This window comes from Sminthopsis crassicaudata, chromosome 3 (assembly GCF_048593235.1).
Source record: "Sminthopsis crassicaudata isolate SCR6 chromosome 3, ASM4859323v1, whole genome shotgun sequence".
In the NCBI taxonomy this organism is placed as follows: Eukaryota; Metazoa; Chordata; class Mammalia; order Dasyuromorphia; family Dasyuridae; genus Sminthopsis; species Sminthopsis crassicaudata.
Window position 1 is genome coordinate 431,411,717 of NC_133619.1, and position 21,575 is coordinate 431,433,291.

At 31.6% G+C, this 21,575-nt stretch overlaps 1 protein-coding gene across 2 annotated transcripts in view; it reads left to right on the forward strand.

Annotated features, from left to right (window-relative positions):
- CWC22 (CWC22 spliceosome associated protein homolog) overlaps positions 1 to 21,575 on the forward strand; it is a 68,242-nt gene that overhangs the window by 24,076 nt on the left and 22,591 nt on the right. For both annotated transcript variants that reach the window (XM_074302972.1, XM_074302973.1), the window contains exons 8-14: positions 18 to 71; positions 4,509 to 4,644; positions 4,734 to 4,940; positions 5,052 to 5,114; positions 9,752 to 9,853; positions 10,591 to 10,672; positions 17,404 to 17,464. In XM_074302972.1, coding sequence (XP_074159073.1) covers positions 18 to 71; positions 4,509 to 4,644; positions 4,734 to 4,940; positions 5,052 to 5,114; positions 9,752 to 9,853; positions 10,591 to 10,672; positions 17,404 to 17,464 — 705 coding nt within the window. The remainder of the gene's footprint in view (positions 1 to 17; positions 72 to 4,508; positions 4,645 to 4,733; positions 4,941 to 5,051; positions 5,115 to 9,751; positions 9,854 to 10,590; positions 10,673 to 17,403; positions 17,465 to 21,575) is intronic.

Here is a 21,575-nt window from a genome sequence, read left to right on the forward strand (position 1 = left end):
GTTGCTTCATTTTACAGCAACTTTGTTTAACTGCTTCAAAATTTGTTGCCCACCTAATTAACCAGAATGTGGTAAGTACTAGTCTTGAAAATTTTACCTATTCCATAAAATAAGAAATCTAGCCCTATAGCCTATCAATTATTGTTGCCATTTTCTTGTGAAGTACAACACTGGAATTAATTTATTTTCTCTTCAGTGTTTTAATTCTTGACTAATGAATTATTGTAATATTTTTTATAAAGAATAAGAAAATTAGAGTTGGAGGTTTTTTACATTTTCATTTTATATTACTAGCAAATTACACATGTGGACACTCTTTACAAATTACTATATTTTCAAATAGTGTGATTTTGTTTATTTTTAATCTTGAGACTAAAATTAGAAATTGTTTTTCTCTTTCACTTGTTTAGTAGATCCTAATTATGGGAGTATGGTAGGAAATATTATTTTCTCTGTATGTCTTCAGATTATTCAGTTTAAACAAATAAATAATTGTCATAGATATTATTAATTAATATATCTTCATTTTGATGTGATAATTTTTAATTCATTTGGCTCAAAGAAAAATACATTTCCTTACTCAATAGTTTTTTCCTCCAAAATAATTTAGAAGTTTTTGGGAAGTAGTAACAGTGATATTGATGTCAATTAAAAGCTTGCTTTTCATATCTCTTGTTAATAGATTGAGAAAAATAATAAACGAAAATGAACTTTGTTTAGGGTTACTAAGTGCAGGGTTTCAGTATCACCTGTCATTTCTTTTAACTATAGGAATTCCTTACTCATTAAAAAAATATTGAGGAGCACTTCCCTAGCCATCATGGGAGTAAAGTAAACTTATTCCTTAAGACTATTGATAATTAATTTTACCTATGCTGAGACACTGTAAGATTTGCAAACACTTTAGTGAATAGTATAAAGCTAATTGAAAATATTTTCAGAGCTTTTTCCAAAAATTTAAGTTGGCATATTTTGTGTCTCTTTCTGTTCTATGAAGTGGAAACATTATTTTTGTCAGACACAAGGTTATTTGATAACTTTTTCATTACATTTTTGATTTATTCATTCTGAAATTTAAACTTTTTTCCTTGTAATATGTGATTTTTAGAAAAAAATTGTCTAAATCTTTGACTTCATTATGAAAAATATTGTTTTTATGATGAATTTTCCTAATAAAATTATTCTAAATTTGCTCATAAATTATTCATGTTATTTCTTATCAAAATGAAATTTAAAACATGTCTCCTGATCTTTTTGCATTGATAATTTGAATCATTTCATAGTTACATATAGCATTTTATCCCTTTACCAAAAACTTTAACCAAAAACTAGTTTTTGAAGCAATTCATATGAGAGATATTAAAAGGTTGCATTATTATATATGCATACATATGTATACATATATATATATATATAATCTTTTAATCAGAAAATTGTATAACATGTTCCTAATACAGAATTAAAAGTACTTTCATTTGGAATATTTAATTATCTATTATAGATTAAAACAGTAAAATATAGCATTTATCTAAATATGAAGAGAATATTCCTTCATTAGTCAGCCATTCAGCTATTTATTGATCGCTTATTGTAGCTTATTGAGCCTGGAGTTAGGAAGATGTGAATTCAAATTACTAGTTTGTAACTGGGGCCACGCCTCTTACTCTCTGTATTCCTTAATTCTTTGGAGAAGGGGTAAATCATTTCCAGTATCTTTGCCAAGAAAATCTCTTGGACAGTATTGGCCTGCTGTAGTCCACAGGTCAAAAAGAATCTTAACAGTATTGAATGACTGAATAGCAACCACTGTGTGTCAGGCCTTTGTTAAGTGCTGGGAATATAAATACTAGGGGAAAGAAAGTCCCTGCCCTCAAAGAATAAAGTAAACTGAAAAGGGGGTGGAGGGAGATGGAGTTTGCCTTTCCCTTTTTTTTTTTTTTTTTTTTCCCCCAGGAAGGAGCAATGAGCCTGCTCCTTCCATCAAGTCAACCTGAGTTCTCACCTTGTAATTGTCCAACCTGAATTCTCACCTTGTCACTATCCAGACAACCCAACATCCCATTTGCTGGGGGCAGCTAGGTGGTGCAGTGGATAGAGCACCACCCTTGAATTCAGGAGGATCCAAGTTCGAATGTGGTCTCAGACACTTAACACTTCCTAGCTGATGCATCATCAATTCAAGAAGCTAAGACCTTTGATTCACAAATCTTGGTCAAAAGCACCCCTTTGAATTCCAATAGAGCCAACTTGGGCTCTCCCAGCCCCAATCTGATCTGAGCCAACTTGGGTGGTACCACCTCAGCCAATGAGCCTGCTCCTTCCATCAAGTCAACCTGAGTTCTCACCTTGTAATTGTCCAACCTGAATTCTCACCTTGTCACTATCCAGACAACCCGAGTTCTCACCTAGTAATCCCAACAATCGGTAGTTATTTTAAATGGAATTTCTCTTTGTAACTCTAACTGTTGGGTTTTGTTGGTATTATATACAAATGCTGATGATTTATGTGGATTTATTTTGTATCCTGCAACTTTGCTAAAGGTGTGAATTATTTCTAATAGCTTTTTAGTAGAATCTCTGAGGTTCTCTAAATATACCATCATATCAGCAAAGAGTGATAATTTGGTTTTCTCATTACCTACTCTAATTCCTTTAATCTGTTTCTCAGCTCTTTGCCAAAACTAGCAGTTCTAATACAATGTTGAATAGTAATGGTGATAGTGGGCAACCTTGTTTCACTCCTGATCTTATTGGGAATGGTTGCAGTCTTTCCCCATTACATATGATGCTTACTGATGGTTTTAAATATATGATACTGATTATTTTAAAGAAAAGTCCATTTATTCCTATACTCTCAAGTGTTTTTAGTAGGAATGGATGTTGGATTTTATCAAATGCTTTTTTTGCATCTTTTGACATGATCATATGGGTTTTGGTAATTTGGTTATTAATATGGCCAATTATACTGATAGTTTTCCTAATATTGAACCAGCCCTGCATTTCTGGTATAAATTCTACTTGATCATGGTGTATTATTCTGGGGATGATTTTTTGTAGTCTTTTTGCTAATATCTTATTTAAGATTTTAGCATCAATATTCATTAAGGAGATTGGTCTATAATTTTCTTTCTCTGTTTTCAACCTACCTGATTTAGGTGTCATTCCCTATTTTCTCAAATAGTTTATATAGCATTGGGGCTAATTGTTCTTTAAATGTTTGGTAGAATTCACATGTAAATCCATCTGGTCCTGGAGATTTTTTCTTAGGGAGTTGATTAACAGCTTATTCTATTTCTTTTTCTGAAATAGGAGTATTTAAGCAATTTACTTCCTCCTCTGTTAATCTGGGAAGCTTATATTTTTGGAGATAGTCATCCATTTCACTTAGGTTATCAAATTTATTTGGCATAAAGGTTATCAAATTTATTGGCATAAAGCTGGGCAAAGTAACTCATTATTTAATTTCCTCTTCATTGGTGGAAAGTTCTCCCTTTTCATTTTTAAGACTAATAATTTGATTTTCCTCTCTCCTTTTTCTAATCAGATTTACCAGAGGTTTATCTACTTTATTAGTTTTTTTAGAAAACCAACTCTTAGTTTTATTTATTAGTTCAATAGATTTTTTTACTTTCAATATTATTAGTTTCTCTTTTTAATTTTAGAATTTCAAGTTTAGTATTTGATTGGGGGGCTTTAATTTATCTTTTTCTAGCTTTTTAATTTGCAAGCCCAATTCATTGATCTTCTCTTTATCTATTTTATTCAAGTAAGCCTCTAAAGATATACAATTTCCCCTTATTGCCGCTTTGGCTGCATCCCACATTGTCATATCTTGAGAGAAATTATTAATTGTGTCTATAATTTCCTGTTTCACCCAATCATTCTTTAAGATGAGATTATTTAGTTTCCAATTACTTTTTGGTCTATTTACCCCTAACTTTCTGTTGAATGTAGTTTTTATTGCATCATACTCTGAAAAGAAAGAATTTACTATTTCTGCCTTCCTGCATTTAATTTTGAGGTCTTTATGTCCTAAAATATGGTCATTTTTTGTATAGGTTCCATGAACTGCTGAGAAGAAAGTATACTCCTTTCTGTCACCATTCAGTTTTCTCCAAAGATCTATCATACCTCATTTTTCTAATATTCTATTTATCTCTTTAATTACTTTGTTTTGTGGTTTGATTTATCTAATTCTGAGAGTGCAAGGTTGAGATCTCCCACTATTACAGTTTTGCTACCTATTTCTTCTTGCATGAGTTAACATTTTTAAACAGTTTTGGATGATTGTTAATAGATCTTAGATGTACAAAAGTAGAAAATGGAAATAGAAGAAATAAATTTACTGTCCAATTGAGAAACTAGTGTCTGTAGTAAGTGATAGAATTTATTGGCTTACATTGGCTTCACAAGAAATTTTCATTGACATTATGAAACATAAAGTATTATTTTATACATAATTATCCAAAACCATGTTCTTTTGATCATATATCATCTCACTCTTACAGGCACATGAAGTTTTATGTTTAGAAATGCTCACCTTACTTCTTGAAAGACCAACAGATGACAGCGTCGAAGTAGCTATTGGATTTCTTAAAGAGTGTGGCCTAAAATTAACAGAAGTATCACCTAGGGGAATTAATGGTGAGTATATCCTTTACTATAGAGTTAAGTTTTTTCTTGAATATTGTGTGAGTGTTTTATTTAAATAACTTTATTCTTTTGAATTACAGCTATATTTGAACGTCTTCGCAATATTCTCCATGAATCTGAAATTGACAAACGAGTTCAATATATGATTGAAGTGATGTTTGCAGTACGTAAGGATGGATTCAAGGATCACCCTGTTATTTTGGAAGGACTTGATCTTGTGGAGGAAGAAGACCAATTCACGCATATGCTTCCATTGGAAGATGAATATAATCCAGAAGATGTACTTAGTAAGTCAGACACACACACAAAAAAAAACATGCTGAACAGTTTGAAGTTCAATATAAACATCACAAGGATTTTCATGATTTTAAAATGTATTGTTTTTTTTTTCTTAAAAGATGTTTTCAAGCTGGATCCTAATTTTAAAGAAAATGAAGAGAAATACAAAACTATTAAAAAAGGTAAGTAGAATTTTATTTTAATTCTCAAGTTTACCAAAAACAACTTAGACAACTATAATTTTATATTTTTATGGAGGGTTTTTCTGATTATCTCTGATTATCTTAAAATATTTAATTTGTAAGAACTTTAAAAAGTAGAAAACTGTTTAGGAACTAGAGTGTATTCATTCCTAATTGAATTGAGCATAAATACCTTGTATTCAATCAGCATCAGTATGCATTTAATAAGCATTTGCGATATGTCAGGAATCACATTAGACATAGGGAATATGATGACAAATGAAATAACTCCTGTGTAAATAAAAGGGCTTAAATTTTTTGGGGGGCTGGAGGGGGATATGATGTCTATAAATAAGTATATGGAGAATATTTACCCTCCAAAATGGAGGGTAAATCATTTGGAGACAGTGGACATTATCATTCTACATTGTTGTGATCTTAAAAAAAAAAAAAAAAAAGGCATTATACAGAAGGTGGTACTTGAGTTAAATTTTTGAAGGAAATACAGGATTCTAAGAGACAGAGATGAGGAAAAAGTATCTTCTAGTCAAGGAAATGCCAATGTAAAGATACATAGTTGAAAGTTGAAAAGTCATGTATGAAAAACAAGAAAGCTAGTTTGGTATGAAGCCTGGGAAAGGGAATAATGTAAAAAAGGATAGGGATCAGATTAGAAATGCCAAATAAAGAAGTTTATATGGCATAATAGGAAGCTGTCAGATTTTGCTGAGTTCCATAATAAGACCTATGCATTGGGAAAGATGCTGAGGTGTCTCAACGAATGATTGATAGAGGAAGGGGATAGACTTGTTAACAGGTTATTTTAGCGAGAAATGAAAAGAACCTAAATGGAGTAGCCACAAATAGGCAGAATTGACCCAGCTACAAGACTTGTGAAGAAGTGGCAACTGACTTCATTTTTAATTTGAATAAGAATGAAGAAAGGATAACATTAAGATTATAAACTTAAGTGACTAGTAAGATATTGGTGTCCTTGACAGAGGGGGGAAAAAGAAAATTTTTTTTTTGGGTGGGGGGAAATAATAAGCTCTATTTCAAACTTTCTAAGTTGGAGATGTTTATGGAATCTCAAATTTGAAATGTCCAGTTAGCAGTTATCTTCCCCTGGCCCTTTAAAATTCTTTTTATAGGACTAAGAGTCTGTATTTCACAATTCAATCGTTATATGTTATCTTGAATTGTTCCTGATTGTCTCGTCCCTTAATATTGTCTCTATATTTAGAATGAAAATTACTTGAAATGGTTTTTTTGTTGTTAAATTTTTATAGCATCAAGTATAATGCATTATAAATGCATAATGTGTCCTGATTAATGGAAAAACCCAAACTATTTGTTTCTATTATCCAAATTGGATATTTTGCTTTGGGAATGTAGAGCTGTTATCACTCAGGAGAATAACTGAATGGAGACATACAGATAATATTTAAATCCATAGGAGCTGCTGAGGTCACTGAGTGAGAAAATTTAGAAAGAGATGACAAAAGGGCATAGGATAGCTTTAGAATGGGCTCAGTTAAGGGCATGATATGGATGATGAACCAGAAAGGAAACTGAGAATTTAACTTGATTATTTTCTTTTGAGTTAGTCTTTGGCATTACAGGAAGCAGTATGGTACAGAGTGCTGGATTTTGAGTCAGAGGACCTAGGTTCAAATTCCATTTCAGACATTACCAAACCAAATCTCTTGTGGAACCTCTGACAAACTTTTCCTTTTTGGGCCTAGTTTTTTCATCTGTACGTGAAGGGATGTAGAGCTTGGAGATCTCGTCCAGTTCTAACTCTATGATGCTATCTATCTCTGCTTTTTAAAAAAAAAAAAGTGGGTTTTACATCCTGTTTTTATCAGCCACTTATCCAAATACAAATGCTGATGATACCTATATCTTCATCCCTAGCCTCTTATTATTTTTATATTATATTTGCATTTCTATCTCTCTACTGAACATTTCTTCTCAAACATCCTATTAGTATATCTAATTTAACATGTCTAAAATGGAACTCATTCACCTCTCACCTCAAATCCCTTCTCAGATTCCCCATTGTTGTTGTAATATAGGATTTGGAGTAATAAAATATCTTAGAAGTTGTCTAATTTATTTCTCCTCCTCTACCCTCTTTACTTCTTTTAAAGCCAAGAAAGATTAAGTGATATTTCCAAGGTGGCTAAAATATCATAAGCCAGAAAAGCTTACAATTGTCTTTGACTAGTAAATTTCTTTAGTCATCTAAATCCAGTCTGTTCTCCCAGTCCCATCAAACTATCATTAGAAATCATTCTCATCATTTCGTACCATGATTACTCAACAGTTACATGACTGATTTCACTAATTTTAGGCATCCTGAATTAATTTGCCAAATTTTCCTAAAATAACATTGATAATACTTCCTCCTACTGTCCGTGATTTGACTCTTATCTATCTGATTGTCTCTCTTCTTTAACCCTTCTGTTCTAGCATGTCCTACTTTCTGATCATCTGTTTCATGCTCTCTTCCCCATTCCTCTAAAATTCCTTTTATAGCATCAAGAGTCTGTATTTCACAATTCAATAATTATATATTATCTTGAATTGTTCCTAATTGTCTTGTCTTTTAGTATTGTCTTTATACTTAGATTGAAAACTACTTAAAGTGTAACTCTTATAATAAGCATCAAGTATAATGCATTGTAGATGTGTAATAAGTGTCTACCCCAAAACATTTGTTTCTTTTATTCAAATTGGATGTTTTGATTTGGGGAATCAAAGTTAAAGAAATTTTTAATTGTAATTACAAGTACATTCCCTTAGGTTATTAACACAGTTGGAAATTCTAGCTGAGCTAATTCTTTTTTTTTTTTTTTTTTGTTATAAAATTAGCATTTATTCCTGGAAAAATTAGAAGTCCCATCTTTATTCCTCCTATCCCTTCTACCACATCTCCTCCCCCCATTCTCCTTTCCTATCATATATCCTGAATGATATATTTCAAATTCATTCCACACTTTAATTTCCCTTTCCCATCCTCCAGGATCTTGTCAGTATGCTAATAACTGGAAATATAATTTCTCACTTTTAAAAATTAAAGATTAAACATTTCTCCAAGTTAAGCAAAATTCAGATCAAGAGAAACTGATGGAGATACTAGAGTTTCTTTAACTTTCAAATATATTTCAAAAATATTGGGGCACATTTTCAGGTAATATATAGGAAAAGAAAATGCAGAGAGAAAAGTAATAATGGGCAGTATTAGTTACAGGACTGCCTAATGAGTTGTATTTACTTTGTTTTGTGTCTGGCAGCATTTTAGAAACAATGTATTTTCTCTACAGACTGATTTCTGATCTCATTACTTAATCAAAATTGCTTTCTCCAAAGTTATTCATCATCTTTTAATCGCCAAATTTAATGACCTTTACTTCTCTGCAGCCTTTGACACTCTTTGATCACTTTCTTCTCATGGATACTTTGTTCTCTTTAAGTATTCATGACACTGCTCTCTCCTGTTTTTCTTCTTTGCCTATCTCTGACTCTTTTACTAAATATCTGCATTCAGGTCATTCCTGCTAACCCATGAGTATCCCACAGGACTCCATCCTTAATCCTTTTCATACCCCTGTAACTGTTTCATTGTTGATCTCATTACTTTGCAGGGATTCAATTATCATGTGGATGCTAATGATTCTCAAATTTATTTAACAAATTTCTAACCTCCCTGTTGACCTTTAAGTATAGGTTCATCAATAGACTGCTTTGATCCAAATTCCAGGTTTGATAAGTTCAGAGGTCCTCATATCTAGAAGGCTACTATATAAGAGCTTGGTTGCCAGATGATTTGAAAGCATAGTAGATCATAAATCACATTGACTAGGATGCAGAAGAGTTTACCTATGCTATTAAAATTAGTGATTTAAAGGATGAAAAACTCATTGATCTTATGGACAATATCATCAAACAAATGAGATTAGAAACCCAAAGTATCTTAGGTTTTAAAAAGGTTTTTTACTGTAAGAGTAATAGAACAAATAGTGCTTTTTCAAAATAAAATTTCTGCAGCTGTTTTTTTTTTTTTTTTTTTTTTTAATATCTGACTACTCTTTGGATGGATTAATTATTGGTTTTGATGTTCACCATTTTTTAAAAATGGCCATGTATAGCATGAAATGGATAATAAAAGAATAATGACTTAGGGTTTTTTGGGAGAGGAAGGTGAGTTTGTTTTTATAAGAGGCTTTTGAGAACCCTGCAATTCTCAAAAGCCTTAATTTATCTTCTTCTTTACTCTGGCCTTTCATCGTTGACAACTCTTCTTAAGATAAAATAAATGTCTTTGTTGCCTCTCAGAGTAAGCCAGTTTCCAGTCTAAAATCTTCCACATTGTTTTGAAAAGCTACAAGCTAATTTTTCTCATTATTTGTCAAGTCTTTGTGTCTTAACTACTAAGGATTTTTGGAGGAATGATAATAGATAGATATGTTTGTTTGTTTTTCCTTAGGAGAGCACTTTGAGTTAGCTCATATATATTTAGTGATCTCCTACCCTGAAGTACAGAGTGAACCAACAGTTTTCAAAATGTGATATAAACAACATGTGACCTTCAATTTTTGCTGTGATTTTATTATCTACTTTGTTTTTTCTAGAAATTCTTGATGAAGGTGACAGTGATTCAAATACAGATCAAGATGCTAGAAGTAGTGAAGAAGATGAGGAAGAAGAAGAAGAGGGGGATGAAGATGAAGAAGGTAAACATTTTTTCCAAATAATCTCAGTACTATTTAAGAAAAATATAATGATGCTTATGTAATTAACTCTAACAATAAGTCTGGTAATTTTTTTTTTAAGCCAGATTGATATTTCTACTTTTACTTGCTATTTCATTTTAGATTTTAAAACAAATATGAGCAAAGGTTTCAGAAATTAGAGGGACTACACATATGGCTAACATTTGCATTTGCATTGTACTTCAGATTTTATATTGCTCCTGTGATGAGTCCTCAGAAGGTTAATAGCTCACACATAAGTGATTGAATTCTTCTAAAGTATTTAGATGCCATTTACCACTTTTGAAATGTTATTTTATCAGACAGCAACATGGAAGAAGTCCTTTCTAAAAAGAGACAGTTTGTGTGTAAAACAGGGAATCTTTTTAGTTTGGTTCAAAAACTTTTTGAAGCAATGTTGCCTACTAAAAGATAGCTCACTTTTTTTTTTGTCTTTTAAAAAAAGTCACATTTAGATTGCTTTCATGGGTTTATTTCTAAAAGATCTTGCAAATATAGTTGATTCCTGTCCTAGAGCCTATCACAGACCATGCTAGATTGTTCCCTCATGGCTCAATAAAGTTATTGACTACAGATTCTAGAACTGAAACTAAGGTATTTTCTAATTTGATGTTGTTAAAGCATAATTAAACAAAGGCTCATTTGCATTTGTTTCATACTTCTTGTGATGTTTTCTGAATTTAGTTTTTTTCTTCCAGGACAAAAAGTGACCATCCATGACAAAACAGAAATCAATCTAGTATCATTTCGTCGTACAATTTATCTTGCTATTCAGTCAAGGTAAGCTCATGTTTATATATATTGAAAGCACTTATCTTAGATGCTATTAAGTCATCTTATTCTCTTGTGGTTCAATATAATTTTGAGCAAAATCTTGAGAACTGCTACTCATTTCACCTAGACTTTTGTGATATAGTGTAAATTTAATAGTGTATGTTTACATGTTTGGATTCCAAGTTCTGGTTCTAAACAAAAGAATTGTTCTTGGGTAACTTTTAATACTGTGTGTTGTAGTACAGATGGAAGAGATCTGTCTACGTGGAAAAATATAAATAATATTAGGAAGAAGTCCCCAGACAAATTTTAAAGACCCTCCAAAGTGAGGCTAAGTAAAGACAATAACTACATTTTGAAAACAAAACAATTCCTTTTAAGTCATTGAGCTTAATTATGAAGAGAACTCCGTGAAAATGTTAAATAATTAATACATCTGTTGTTTTAAATGGGAAGAAACCTATTGAGATGGTGAATACAGTGTTTACATTTTATACTAGAGGCAGAATGTTTTCACAGATTTGTTTTGTTACTAGGTTTTATATATTTCCACTTAATATGATGTAATATCTATGATTCATAAGTAGGAGTCATCTTGTTTTCAGTCTGTCTGAAGATTTTCTTGGCTTTAAATTCATCTTAAAATGCAAGAATGTTAAAGAGCAAAATATTGGTTGGGAATTTTTTTGGTTTGTGCTTAGCACTTTATTCACCTCTATTCTAAGAGGAAAAATACCTCTTAATAAAATAAAGTATTGAATACTTATTCTTTTCAGACTGAATTATCATAGAAAATTAGACTTCTCTAATGAATAACTCTCCAATATAATATTCCATTTTGGTCCTTTCTTTTAATCAAAAACCAATTTCTACTAACTTTTGTTAGTTCCTGTTACTGTTACAAATATTCTTTCCTTTTTTGTTTTATTGAGAATGTCCACATTTTCTTAATAACCTGAATAATATAAATTATTACCTTAGTACTTCAAAAAGTACAAAATTCAGTTTATTTCTGCTACCCTTGCAAATTATAATCACTCCCACATTTTAATAAACAATCTCCCTAATTGCCATGCACACCCTCATTCCTTCAAAAATTCATCATGTTAGTGTGATAACCTTCTAATTTTAGTGATAAACTTTCTAAATTTTACCAAATTACTCTTTGAATGAAAAGTATAATTCATTGCTAGATCACTGCTTTCCTTTCCTTGGGTCGGATATTCCAGAGATAGTAGTTTGATATTTTTTCTTCTAGAACTTGGAAGATATAAAATTCTAATTTTTTAGCGAAAATGAAAGATAATGAATAAACAACACTATGGTAGAGCTAATACGGAATATAATAACTACAAATATAATTTCCCCTTTTCCATCTTCCTAATTTCAAGTCATCAGGTGGCAAAAACTTCTCCTATGTGGGCACTATTTTGGAGATCTATGCTCTAAATCACAGTCACCCTGACATTCTAATAAGATGGTCTAGCTGAAATCACAAACCTTTTGTGTTTTCAGCTATTAAATCTCCTACTTGAATTCAGTTATAGAGGACCCATCATTGTCAGCAATAAGCCCTTTCCCATCTCCTCTGAAATCTTGATCCTTTGAATATCATTAGTTTTTCTTGTCCTGTGTCTTTATTGCCACCTCCTCCAGAGCTGATAATCAGGCTCAGGTTTCACATATCTATTTAAAAATAAACAAATTTTAACTTTGACCTTCTTTCTTTCCTCCATATCTTCCCCTCAACATTCTATCACTCTCCCCTATAAATTTATCAACCTTTACTCCCTGAATCCTAAAAAGAGTAGATTATAAAATATATATCCTACCTCCATTTCCTCTCAATCTGCTCTTTATTTAGCTTACTATCTTGTTTCCATCATGATGATTCCACTGAAATATCTGAGACTATTTTTTTCCCCTAAGTTGAATGTCTTTGTTTTCCCCATACCATTCCTTTACTTTCCTAAAACATATGATATGTCAGATTATCTTTTCTCACTACTCAAAATGTCATATTTTTTATTTCTACCTTTTGAATATTTTTCGTTTTCTAAGCGTCAACTTAAATCCTGTGTGGACAGTGACCCTTACTTAAATTAAAATTAAAATCAAAGACTCTCAAGGTAAAAAGCAAAAAGGATTTATTACCACCTTGTGAGAAAAAACTCCTCTCAACCAGTATCAGTATAGGAATGCAAACCACAAGCTGCAAAATATAGGATTATATAGACTCTAATATGGAAGGCCCTCCCATTCTGATTGTGGAAGACTACCTAAGAGAGAAAGAATACTAGCTGAAATCACACTCTTTATCCTATTAGGAACTTAGGGCTAATGAAAAGGTTTGAGGGGGTGGATTTGGAGAGGAATATATATATTTATCTAATATAATTGAACATCTGCAGCTTTTGACTGTAGCATAACTTGTTATTGCAAAGTTTCAGAATATAATTAGGGTATAGGTAGAGACTACATTTTTATGAGAAGTCTTCATTCAATTTATCCCATTCAATCCCTCCTCTAGTTCATTAACCTTTGAACATGTCTCACAACCTTCTTGATACATTTCCTCAACCATCTTGTCCTCAATCTCTAATCTCTTTGAGCCTGGTTTGCTAAAAAAATTCAATGCCTTAATTATTTTGATCACAGTCTGGAATTTAATGAGCCTTTCAGCATATAAATCAGGTTCTATACCCCCAACTCCCATCTAGGGGGGATCATCTATTACCCCAACCATCTGTGTCCCCAGTAATTGGAGTAGGTAACCCTTCAAAATAAAGATGGCTATCACAAAAGTCAGCAACAATAGAAATGCTAAAACAAACACTCAGACATAAGCATCTATCAGCAGATGGATGACTAGTCCAAATAGTCACTTACCTACTTATTTAGATATAATGATTATATATTTTCATATTGAAAACTGCAAAATCTGATATACTTGAATTGTGCTCAGGGTTTCTACTGATCTCTTGATCTGATTAAAGAAAGTTTCTATAAGGAGAAAGAGTAGGGACATAATTAAGTACATAAATGACAGGATAAAGCATCCTTAACTCAGTTTGACTTTAGATAATTGTCAGTTTTCAACCAATCATGCAGTAATAATTTTACCTTATAGCCAGACTTTAGGGATAATCAGGCAGGTTCTTATTCAAAGGAACACCATTGGGAAATTGAGTCAGATGACTCCCATCTTAAGTGGAAGCCAAGGTTGTCCTCTCATTTCTTGTCTAGGTATTAACTTACACCTGTAACAATTCAGGATCACATTCCTCTGAGTAGCTTATGGCATATTTTTTTCAGATAGTGGGTTGCTTACTTGGTAATCCATCAGATAATCATGGTTGAATTTAGGACCTCAAATAATATCAGCTACAGTCCTAAGAGATTTAATCTCAAATATCAAGTCTCATTAATCAAATCTTAAGGTGAATTTAGCTCTCAAGGATAACATATCCTAAATAAGTATTTACTAATCTTAAGTTGATGACTATAAGAGATTCATCCTAGACAGTTCACAGCCTATCTTCATATCTATGTAAATGCAACATTAGACCAGTCATTTTTGTTTAAAATGCTCAATAATCAATCTATAACAAAACCTGTTCAGGTATTAACCATATAAAAAGGGACAAAGACAGAGACCACTCAACTCAGAATCCCCCTAAACAATTGGAACAGCTTTAAGATGACTCATTATAACCAATTAAAACTCATCTACCTAAGAATAGTTAGGTAACATACCTAAGAGATTTCACTTAACATATAACAGACTTGTAGATTCTAAATAAGCCCTTTTCTTTTTGGAATCTATAAAACCCAAACAAGTTCTTTTCCCAGGGCTGACAAGATAATTTCAAGAAACAGAGCAAGCTTTCAAATTAAGTAGAATTAACAGGGATCCCAGAGAAGGGACTAAGCTTGATTTTCTTGTCTATTCATCTAACTATCCTTAGAGTTTTCTGTGGAATGTGCTAGTTTATAAATTATCTTTTTATTCCTAACTTCTAGTGTTGGTAGTTTAATTGAACTTAGTTACTGCCTTAGGCAGAATTTGAAAGGCTTTGTTTAAAGTCATTGGGACTGATCTGTGATGTTGCTTTGGGGCATAACAATAAAGATTGTGTTTTTATTGTACAAAATTAAATGTTGTCTCTATGTGAAATTACATTTCTTAAAATGTAATAAAATTTTTTAAACAAAAATTTATTTTCTTCTACTCCCCATCCTTAGTAATAAAAACCTTAGTTTTTTGTCAAGCAAAGGAAGTTCCTTCATTGCCATAACCAAACTGTGTGCTTCATTTGCCCTTTTGGGACCGTCATTTCACTGTAACGAAGTGGGTAGCCTGTGGGACATTTTAAACAGATCAAATCCAACTTTATTAGGTTACCTTTTGACAAACTTCTCCAAAGTATTTGAATTAATTTCTTTCCATTTCTTATCTTTAATATTGGCCTATTAAGACCCATCCTACCACTATCTTATTCTTCCATTTTTATTGGGGCTACTTGAGTAATTTCAGCTCACCAAGTTTTTCCTCCTAAAAGATTAATTTGTCCTTTTAAAATGGCTTAAGTTTTTGTTTTTGATGCAGTTCAACTTGATTTGACCTTTATTCAAATATTGAAAGATTTCATGATTTCAGTCCTTCCTTTTCTTTAGACTTATATTAGTAGGTAGGACTACTATTTGTCCATTAATTTTACTTTTTTTTTGAGTGTATGTATGCAACCAAACCAATTTTGACCAGTGTTTGCTATAACAGATATATTCCTTTTTCTTTACCCATTCCTCCACCACTAAAAATTTATTCTCAGATTGAATGCATCTCTACTTCTTTCCAATATAGTGTCTGAGATATTAAGACTTAAACATAAAATGTGTTTTTATATGTAAATTTGCATTGGTAAAAATAGTTAACTTTCATAATTTTGAACCAAAAATAATTTTTTTATTGGAGTTACTGAAAAATTAGAACTTATACCTAACAAGTATTCTGTATGAGCTTTTCATTTTTTTAAATTTAAAAATACTTAATACAACAATGAGCTAACTTCAGAATGACCTCTTATGTGTGTGAAAAATGACCACATACTTTATAAATAAAATTATGAACAAGAAAAGCCTCTCATGCAGCTGGCTTTTTCAGTGATGTTTCACTTACTAGGCATGAAAGAAAATAATAAAATTTAACAAGGAAAACAGCATATTCATTACTTTCGCCATCAACTATTTGACTTTTTTTTTTTTTTTTTTTTTTTTTCAGAATTTAGGTTTTTACTCCTATTAACAAAAACTCATCTTTTAAGAAAATTAAGGGGGAAAATGCTTACATTGTTTCCATTTATTTTAATATTTTATTTCTGTATTTTTGTGAAAGTGATCTCTTCAAAATTGACTTTCCCATTGCAAACTATATTTGTGTACATCGTAGCTATAAAAGTTAATGGTTTATTTGTGCAGGTGGTTTTTCCTCATTATGCTTATTTTGATCCATTGCTTTATAAAATTCATCCCTAGTGATAAGTTGTCTTGTGTTCATAAATAGTAATTGGTAACTGAGGGTGAGGGATGAAAACATAGGTGAGTCTCACAGAATTTCTGTTGAATATTTTATATTCTGAATTTTAAATTTAAGCAGAATGAGAATTAATATGGAAACTTGCCTCTTGTAAAACCACATCAGTGTCAACATTATTCTTTAGTGAAGTTCAAATTTTCTAGTATTAATTAGGTGTGAAGAAAGAGCGTTGAACCTAGAACAACAAGACCTGGATTCAAATCCTGGCTCAGCTCTGTGATGCTTGTGTGATCCTTGAACAAATTATAAGACCTCTCTGGGCTTATAAAATGAGAGGGTTGCGCCAAGGAACCTGGGAGCTTCTTGAGAACAAGGACTGGTTTTGACCCTTTTTTGTTTTTCTAATGCTTAGCACAATGCCTTACACCTAATAAGTGCTTAATAAATTCCCTGTATGTCACTAAATATTCATATGATATATTTCCATCTTGTTTTCTTTCTGTTTCTGCCTTGTACTTCTCACTATTTCTTTTTTTATTATTATTATTTTTATATTTTATTTAAGTTAATACTTTTTAACTCTCTTGTTAATTTAGGTTTGTCTAGATTTGGTCATAGCTGGCTATATGAAAAAATGGCTTACTGGAGAAATCTGGGTCATAAGATATCATATTTTGAAGCCTAGGTCCAGATATTTAAACAGATATTTTGGACCTGAATTCCAGGATTATTTAATTAGAAAGTTTGAGAAATCCTTCAGAGCATATAACATGCACATACACTCATATAATTATTCTTCTAGTATTTATTTCATTATTATTTTGCATTTTCAAAATTATTTTTCCTCACTATTTTCCCCACTGTCATTTATTTTGCTGAATTTGTAACTTAAGATAATGAGTGGATTAAATAGCTATAAGAACCAAAACAAATTAAATGACTTTTCCTTAAAGTTACAGTTAAAATACAAAGACCTTGCATGGAAAAGTATGAAATAATATTACTGACTTTGCTATGATAGCTAGGCATCTGATATATCATTTATTTTTCTTCACAATAATATCAGATCACTGAAATTGCACAAAAAATATAATCAAAATAGGATTAACAATGAAAGGAAACTCTGTGTCTTCAATTATTCTGCTGTTTAAATGAATTCAACAAGTTGTGAATTTAAAATTTGCCATTTTTTTGTCTGCAGTTTAGATTTTGAAGAATGTGCTCATAAATTGCTGAAAATGGAGTTCCCTGACAGCCAAACAGTAAGATAATTTATCATTTTCTACAAGGAAAAGTAGAATGTGATGTTTAGCAAATTAGATTTTGTGAACTGAAAATATTAGGTAGTAAGAGCTAAAGAGTTTGATCATAAACATTTGCTTTAACAATTTAAATCACAGATCCTTCTTTTGATCTTTAACACTGTCTATCCTACAAATTAACCTATTCATGAGTAAAGAAGGAAAGCACAAAATTTGGAAATCGCATACATAAATGCTTTTGGAAGATTTGATATTAATTAAATTATTCTTTAAATATTTTGTTGAACTTGATTTCTGTGCTGAATTTTTTATACAACGAAAAATTGTTTTATAATGCAAATAGGAAAGATCACAGGGTCTTGCTGTTATATCACATTGTAACTGTAGAACAGAAAGTAAGTCCACACTGCTTTGCCTCCATTTCCAGGTGCATATACCAAAAAAATTTCTAATTATCAAAATAACGGATATTGCTAGTCTTGCAGGGAAATTAAGTGGGAAATTGACTAGTATGCTTCTTGTTGTTTGATATTTATTTTTAGTCTCCTCAACTTGATTGTAATTTCTTAGAAGATTGAGAACACATTTTCTTTTTTTGTTCTTATTTTATATGTTATTGATTACAATTAGCATGGTTCTTTGCATTACAGAATTAAATAAATGTTCATTCAATTATCCAAATCAGGAATTTAGGAACCTACTTCCTCTTTTGGACATAGCTCAATAAATTACCAAAGACTAACTGCTTTTTTTTCCTCCCTGTATTGTGATAGTTTTCCCAAGATTCTTAAAGACAATAGTCATGTTAGTCTTAAGTTTTGACTGAACATTTCATGACGTGGAGTTTGTATCAAATAATAGGGTTACAGAAGTAGCAGTATGGCAGGATTTGGGGGGGCGCGGTATGTAGAGGGGAGAGGAGACATGTCCCTGGCTTCTTCAGGTCCCATCTACAGAACCACCACTTATAAGAACACTTTCTTGGCCCTCCTTAATATCCATGCTTTCCCTCTGAGATTACTCCCTATTTTTGTATATCTCTTTGTATGTAGTAGTTTGCCTATTGTCTCTCCCAGTAGACTGTGAGCTCTTTGACATCAAAGACTGTCATTTGCTAAGAGATGCAAAAAGCTAATGAAATGAATGCTTTAGAAAGCAGAACTGGCCAAGTGGGGAAAGAGACATATAAGTTCACTGAAAAAAAAAAAAAAACACCTTAAGAAGAGAAATTGACCAAATGAAAGCTGAATTAATAAGAAATCAAAAAATAATAAAATAAAAGCAAAAGAATGAAAAAAGAAGAAAAGGTGAAATTTCTTTATTGGAAAAAAACAACGGACCTGGAAAATAGATTCAGGAGAGATTTTTAAAATTATTGGACTGCCTGGAAGCCTTATCAGAATAAAAGCCTCAACATCATCTTTCAAGAAATTAATCAGGAAAACTGCTCTGATATTCTAGAACCAGAGGGTAAAATAGAAATGGAAAGAATCAACCAGTCATCAAAATGAAAATTTCCAGGAATATTATGGCCAAATCCTAGAGTTCCCAGGTCAAGCAGAAAATATTAAGGGCAGCCAGAGAAAAACAGTTTTAAGTATTGTAAAGCCAGAAATCCAATAACATAAGATTTAGCAGCTTTCATTTTAAAGGATCAGAGAGCTTGGAATGTAAGATTCTAGAAAGTAAAGGAGCTAAGATTACAACCAAGAATCACCCACCCACAAAACTGAATGTAATCCTTTTGGGGGGGGGGGGAGGAATGGATATTCAATGAAATAGAGGACTTTGATGAAAAGACTGGAGCTGAATAGAAAATTTGATTTTGAAATGCAGGACTCAAGAAAAGATTAATAGAAAGGGGAAATCATAACTGTTAATATTATTATATGGGAAGATGATATTTGTAACTTGTAACATTGATTTTCTCATCATTAGGGCAGTTAGAAGGCGTATATATGGACAGGGCATAAGTATAATTTGAATAAAAAGGTAAAATTAAGAGCTGAGAAAGATGAATGACTAGGAGAAATGGAAAGGGTAGAGATATAATGAGATAAATGATTTCATATAAAAAAGGCAAGAAAAAAATTTTATAATGGAGGAGAAGATGGTAAAAAAAAATCTTAACTTCCTATAGAAGATGATTCTCTTTCAAAATAGCTTTTAATAATTAGTTTTCTCTTAATGCAAGCTTAAGTTTCTATCTTTACAACTTTCTCCCACCAACTTATATTATGAGAAAATGTCAAATGTAATGAATTATTTTAGAAGAGAAATATAATAGAAGTAGTCAGTATTTCTATGTAATCCCATTTTCATTTTGAATTATTCAAAATGAGATGCAAATATATACTATATGTTTTAGATTATTGCACTGAAATATATCTTATAGAAAATATCATCTTCCGACTCAGGCCAATAAAAAGCAGTAGTAATATTTATGGTCTTAGTAACTAGCAATTCTTTCACAGGTCATATTAAACAATCTTTTTTTTCCTAGGATTTTATGTTTTCCTAAGGAAAAAAAAAGGGGGTGGAAGAAGTAAGATGGAGGAAAATACAGTTAATAGTAACTGAAAAGAAGTCTACTCAATAATGGGATGCTACTACCAAGGAAAATACAGTTTGGGCTCCCCAAAATGATTTTAAAAGGGAAACAACAAAATACCTTTCAAATGTGCTAAATTAAATCACATCAAGACTGTTAAAAGAATACTTTGTAAGGCTCAACAGCTTATAATTGTCTGTACTTTGCATTTTTTTTGTATCCTCTTTGACTTTACTCAGAACTTTTTAATCTAAGAGTTGTCAAAAATGTCTTGACAAATCTTGAAACAAATGTTAGACTTTATTACCTACTAATGTGTCTAGCTAACACAGTGCTTAAACACCGTTACATCATAACTAACCCAACTAATCAATGCATATTAAGTATTTGAATCTTCTGTGCATATAATCTTGCATAACTATTGTCCATATACTCCTATAAATCCTCAACAAAGATTTTTTTAAATGAAAATTAAATATTTTATATTTCCTGACTAGCATGTAAAAACAATTTAAATTTTTTTAAATGTTTAAGTTCAAAATTCTCTCCCTCTTTCCCCCCACCTCCTCATTTAGAAGGCAAGCAATTCTGTTACACATGTAGTCATGCAAAACATTTTGTAAACATATAACTTATTATAACATTTATGTTATAATAAACAATTATGTTAAAAAATATATAGAAACAAAACAAAAAAAAACAACCCCACCCAAAAAAATGTAAAACCCAACAAAAATAATAACAAAACCAACCTCAAGAAAAATAAAGACAAATTTTAAAAGTATGCTTATCTGTATCCAGACACCACCAGTTCTTTCTCTGGGTAAGTGTAATTGTTTTGATTCTCTAAATTACAATCGTTTTCTGGCAGGCGCTTTCTTGGGGAGCTTCTGGAGTCAGCCTTGGCTTTAGTTCTACATAATCCCAAAATGCAGCCAGGAGTTAAAGTCCAGATCCTCTATTGTGTCCTTCAAAAACCTGGATCTTTTCCTGGAGCCCAGTTAGCTTTAGTAGAGGCCTATTCTCTTTTTGGTTCCTAGATGAGCTCTTGTCCTAATGTCTCCAAATCCAAAGGTTACTTCAGCCTCCAGCCTCTTGTCCTCTCCAATGTCTCCAGTCAGCATGAAGGTAGATGTGGTAATGAATCAAGACTCCTCCTCCTAGAGAGTAGGTTTGTGGGTATTCTCTGGGCTTGCAGGAGCTCCTTAAAAGTATGCTTTCTTTTTCTTTTTCTTTTCTTTTTTTTTTTTTTAATTTAATTTTTATTTTATTTTATAATTATAACTTTTTTTTTTGACAGTACATATGCATGGGTAATTTTTTATAACATTATCCCTTGCACTTACTTCTGTTCAGATTTTTTCCCTTCCTTCCCCAGATGGCAGGCGGTCTTATACATGTTAAATATATTACAGTATATTCTAGATACAATATATGTGTGTAGAACCAAATTTCTTGTTGCACAGGAAGAATTGGATTCAGAAGGTAAAAATAACAGTTTACACTCATTTCCCAGTGTTCCTTTTCTGGATGTAGCTGATTCTGTCCATCATTAATCAA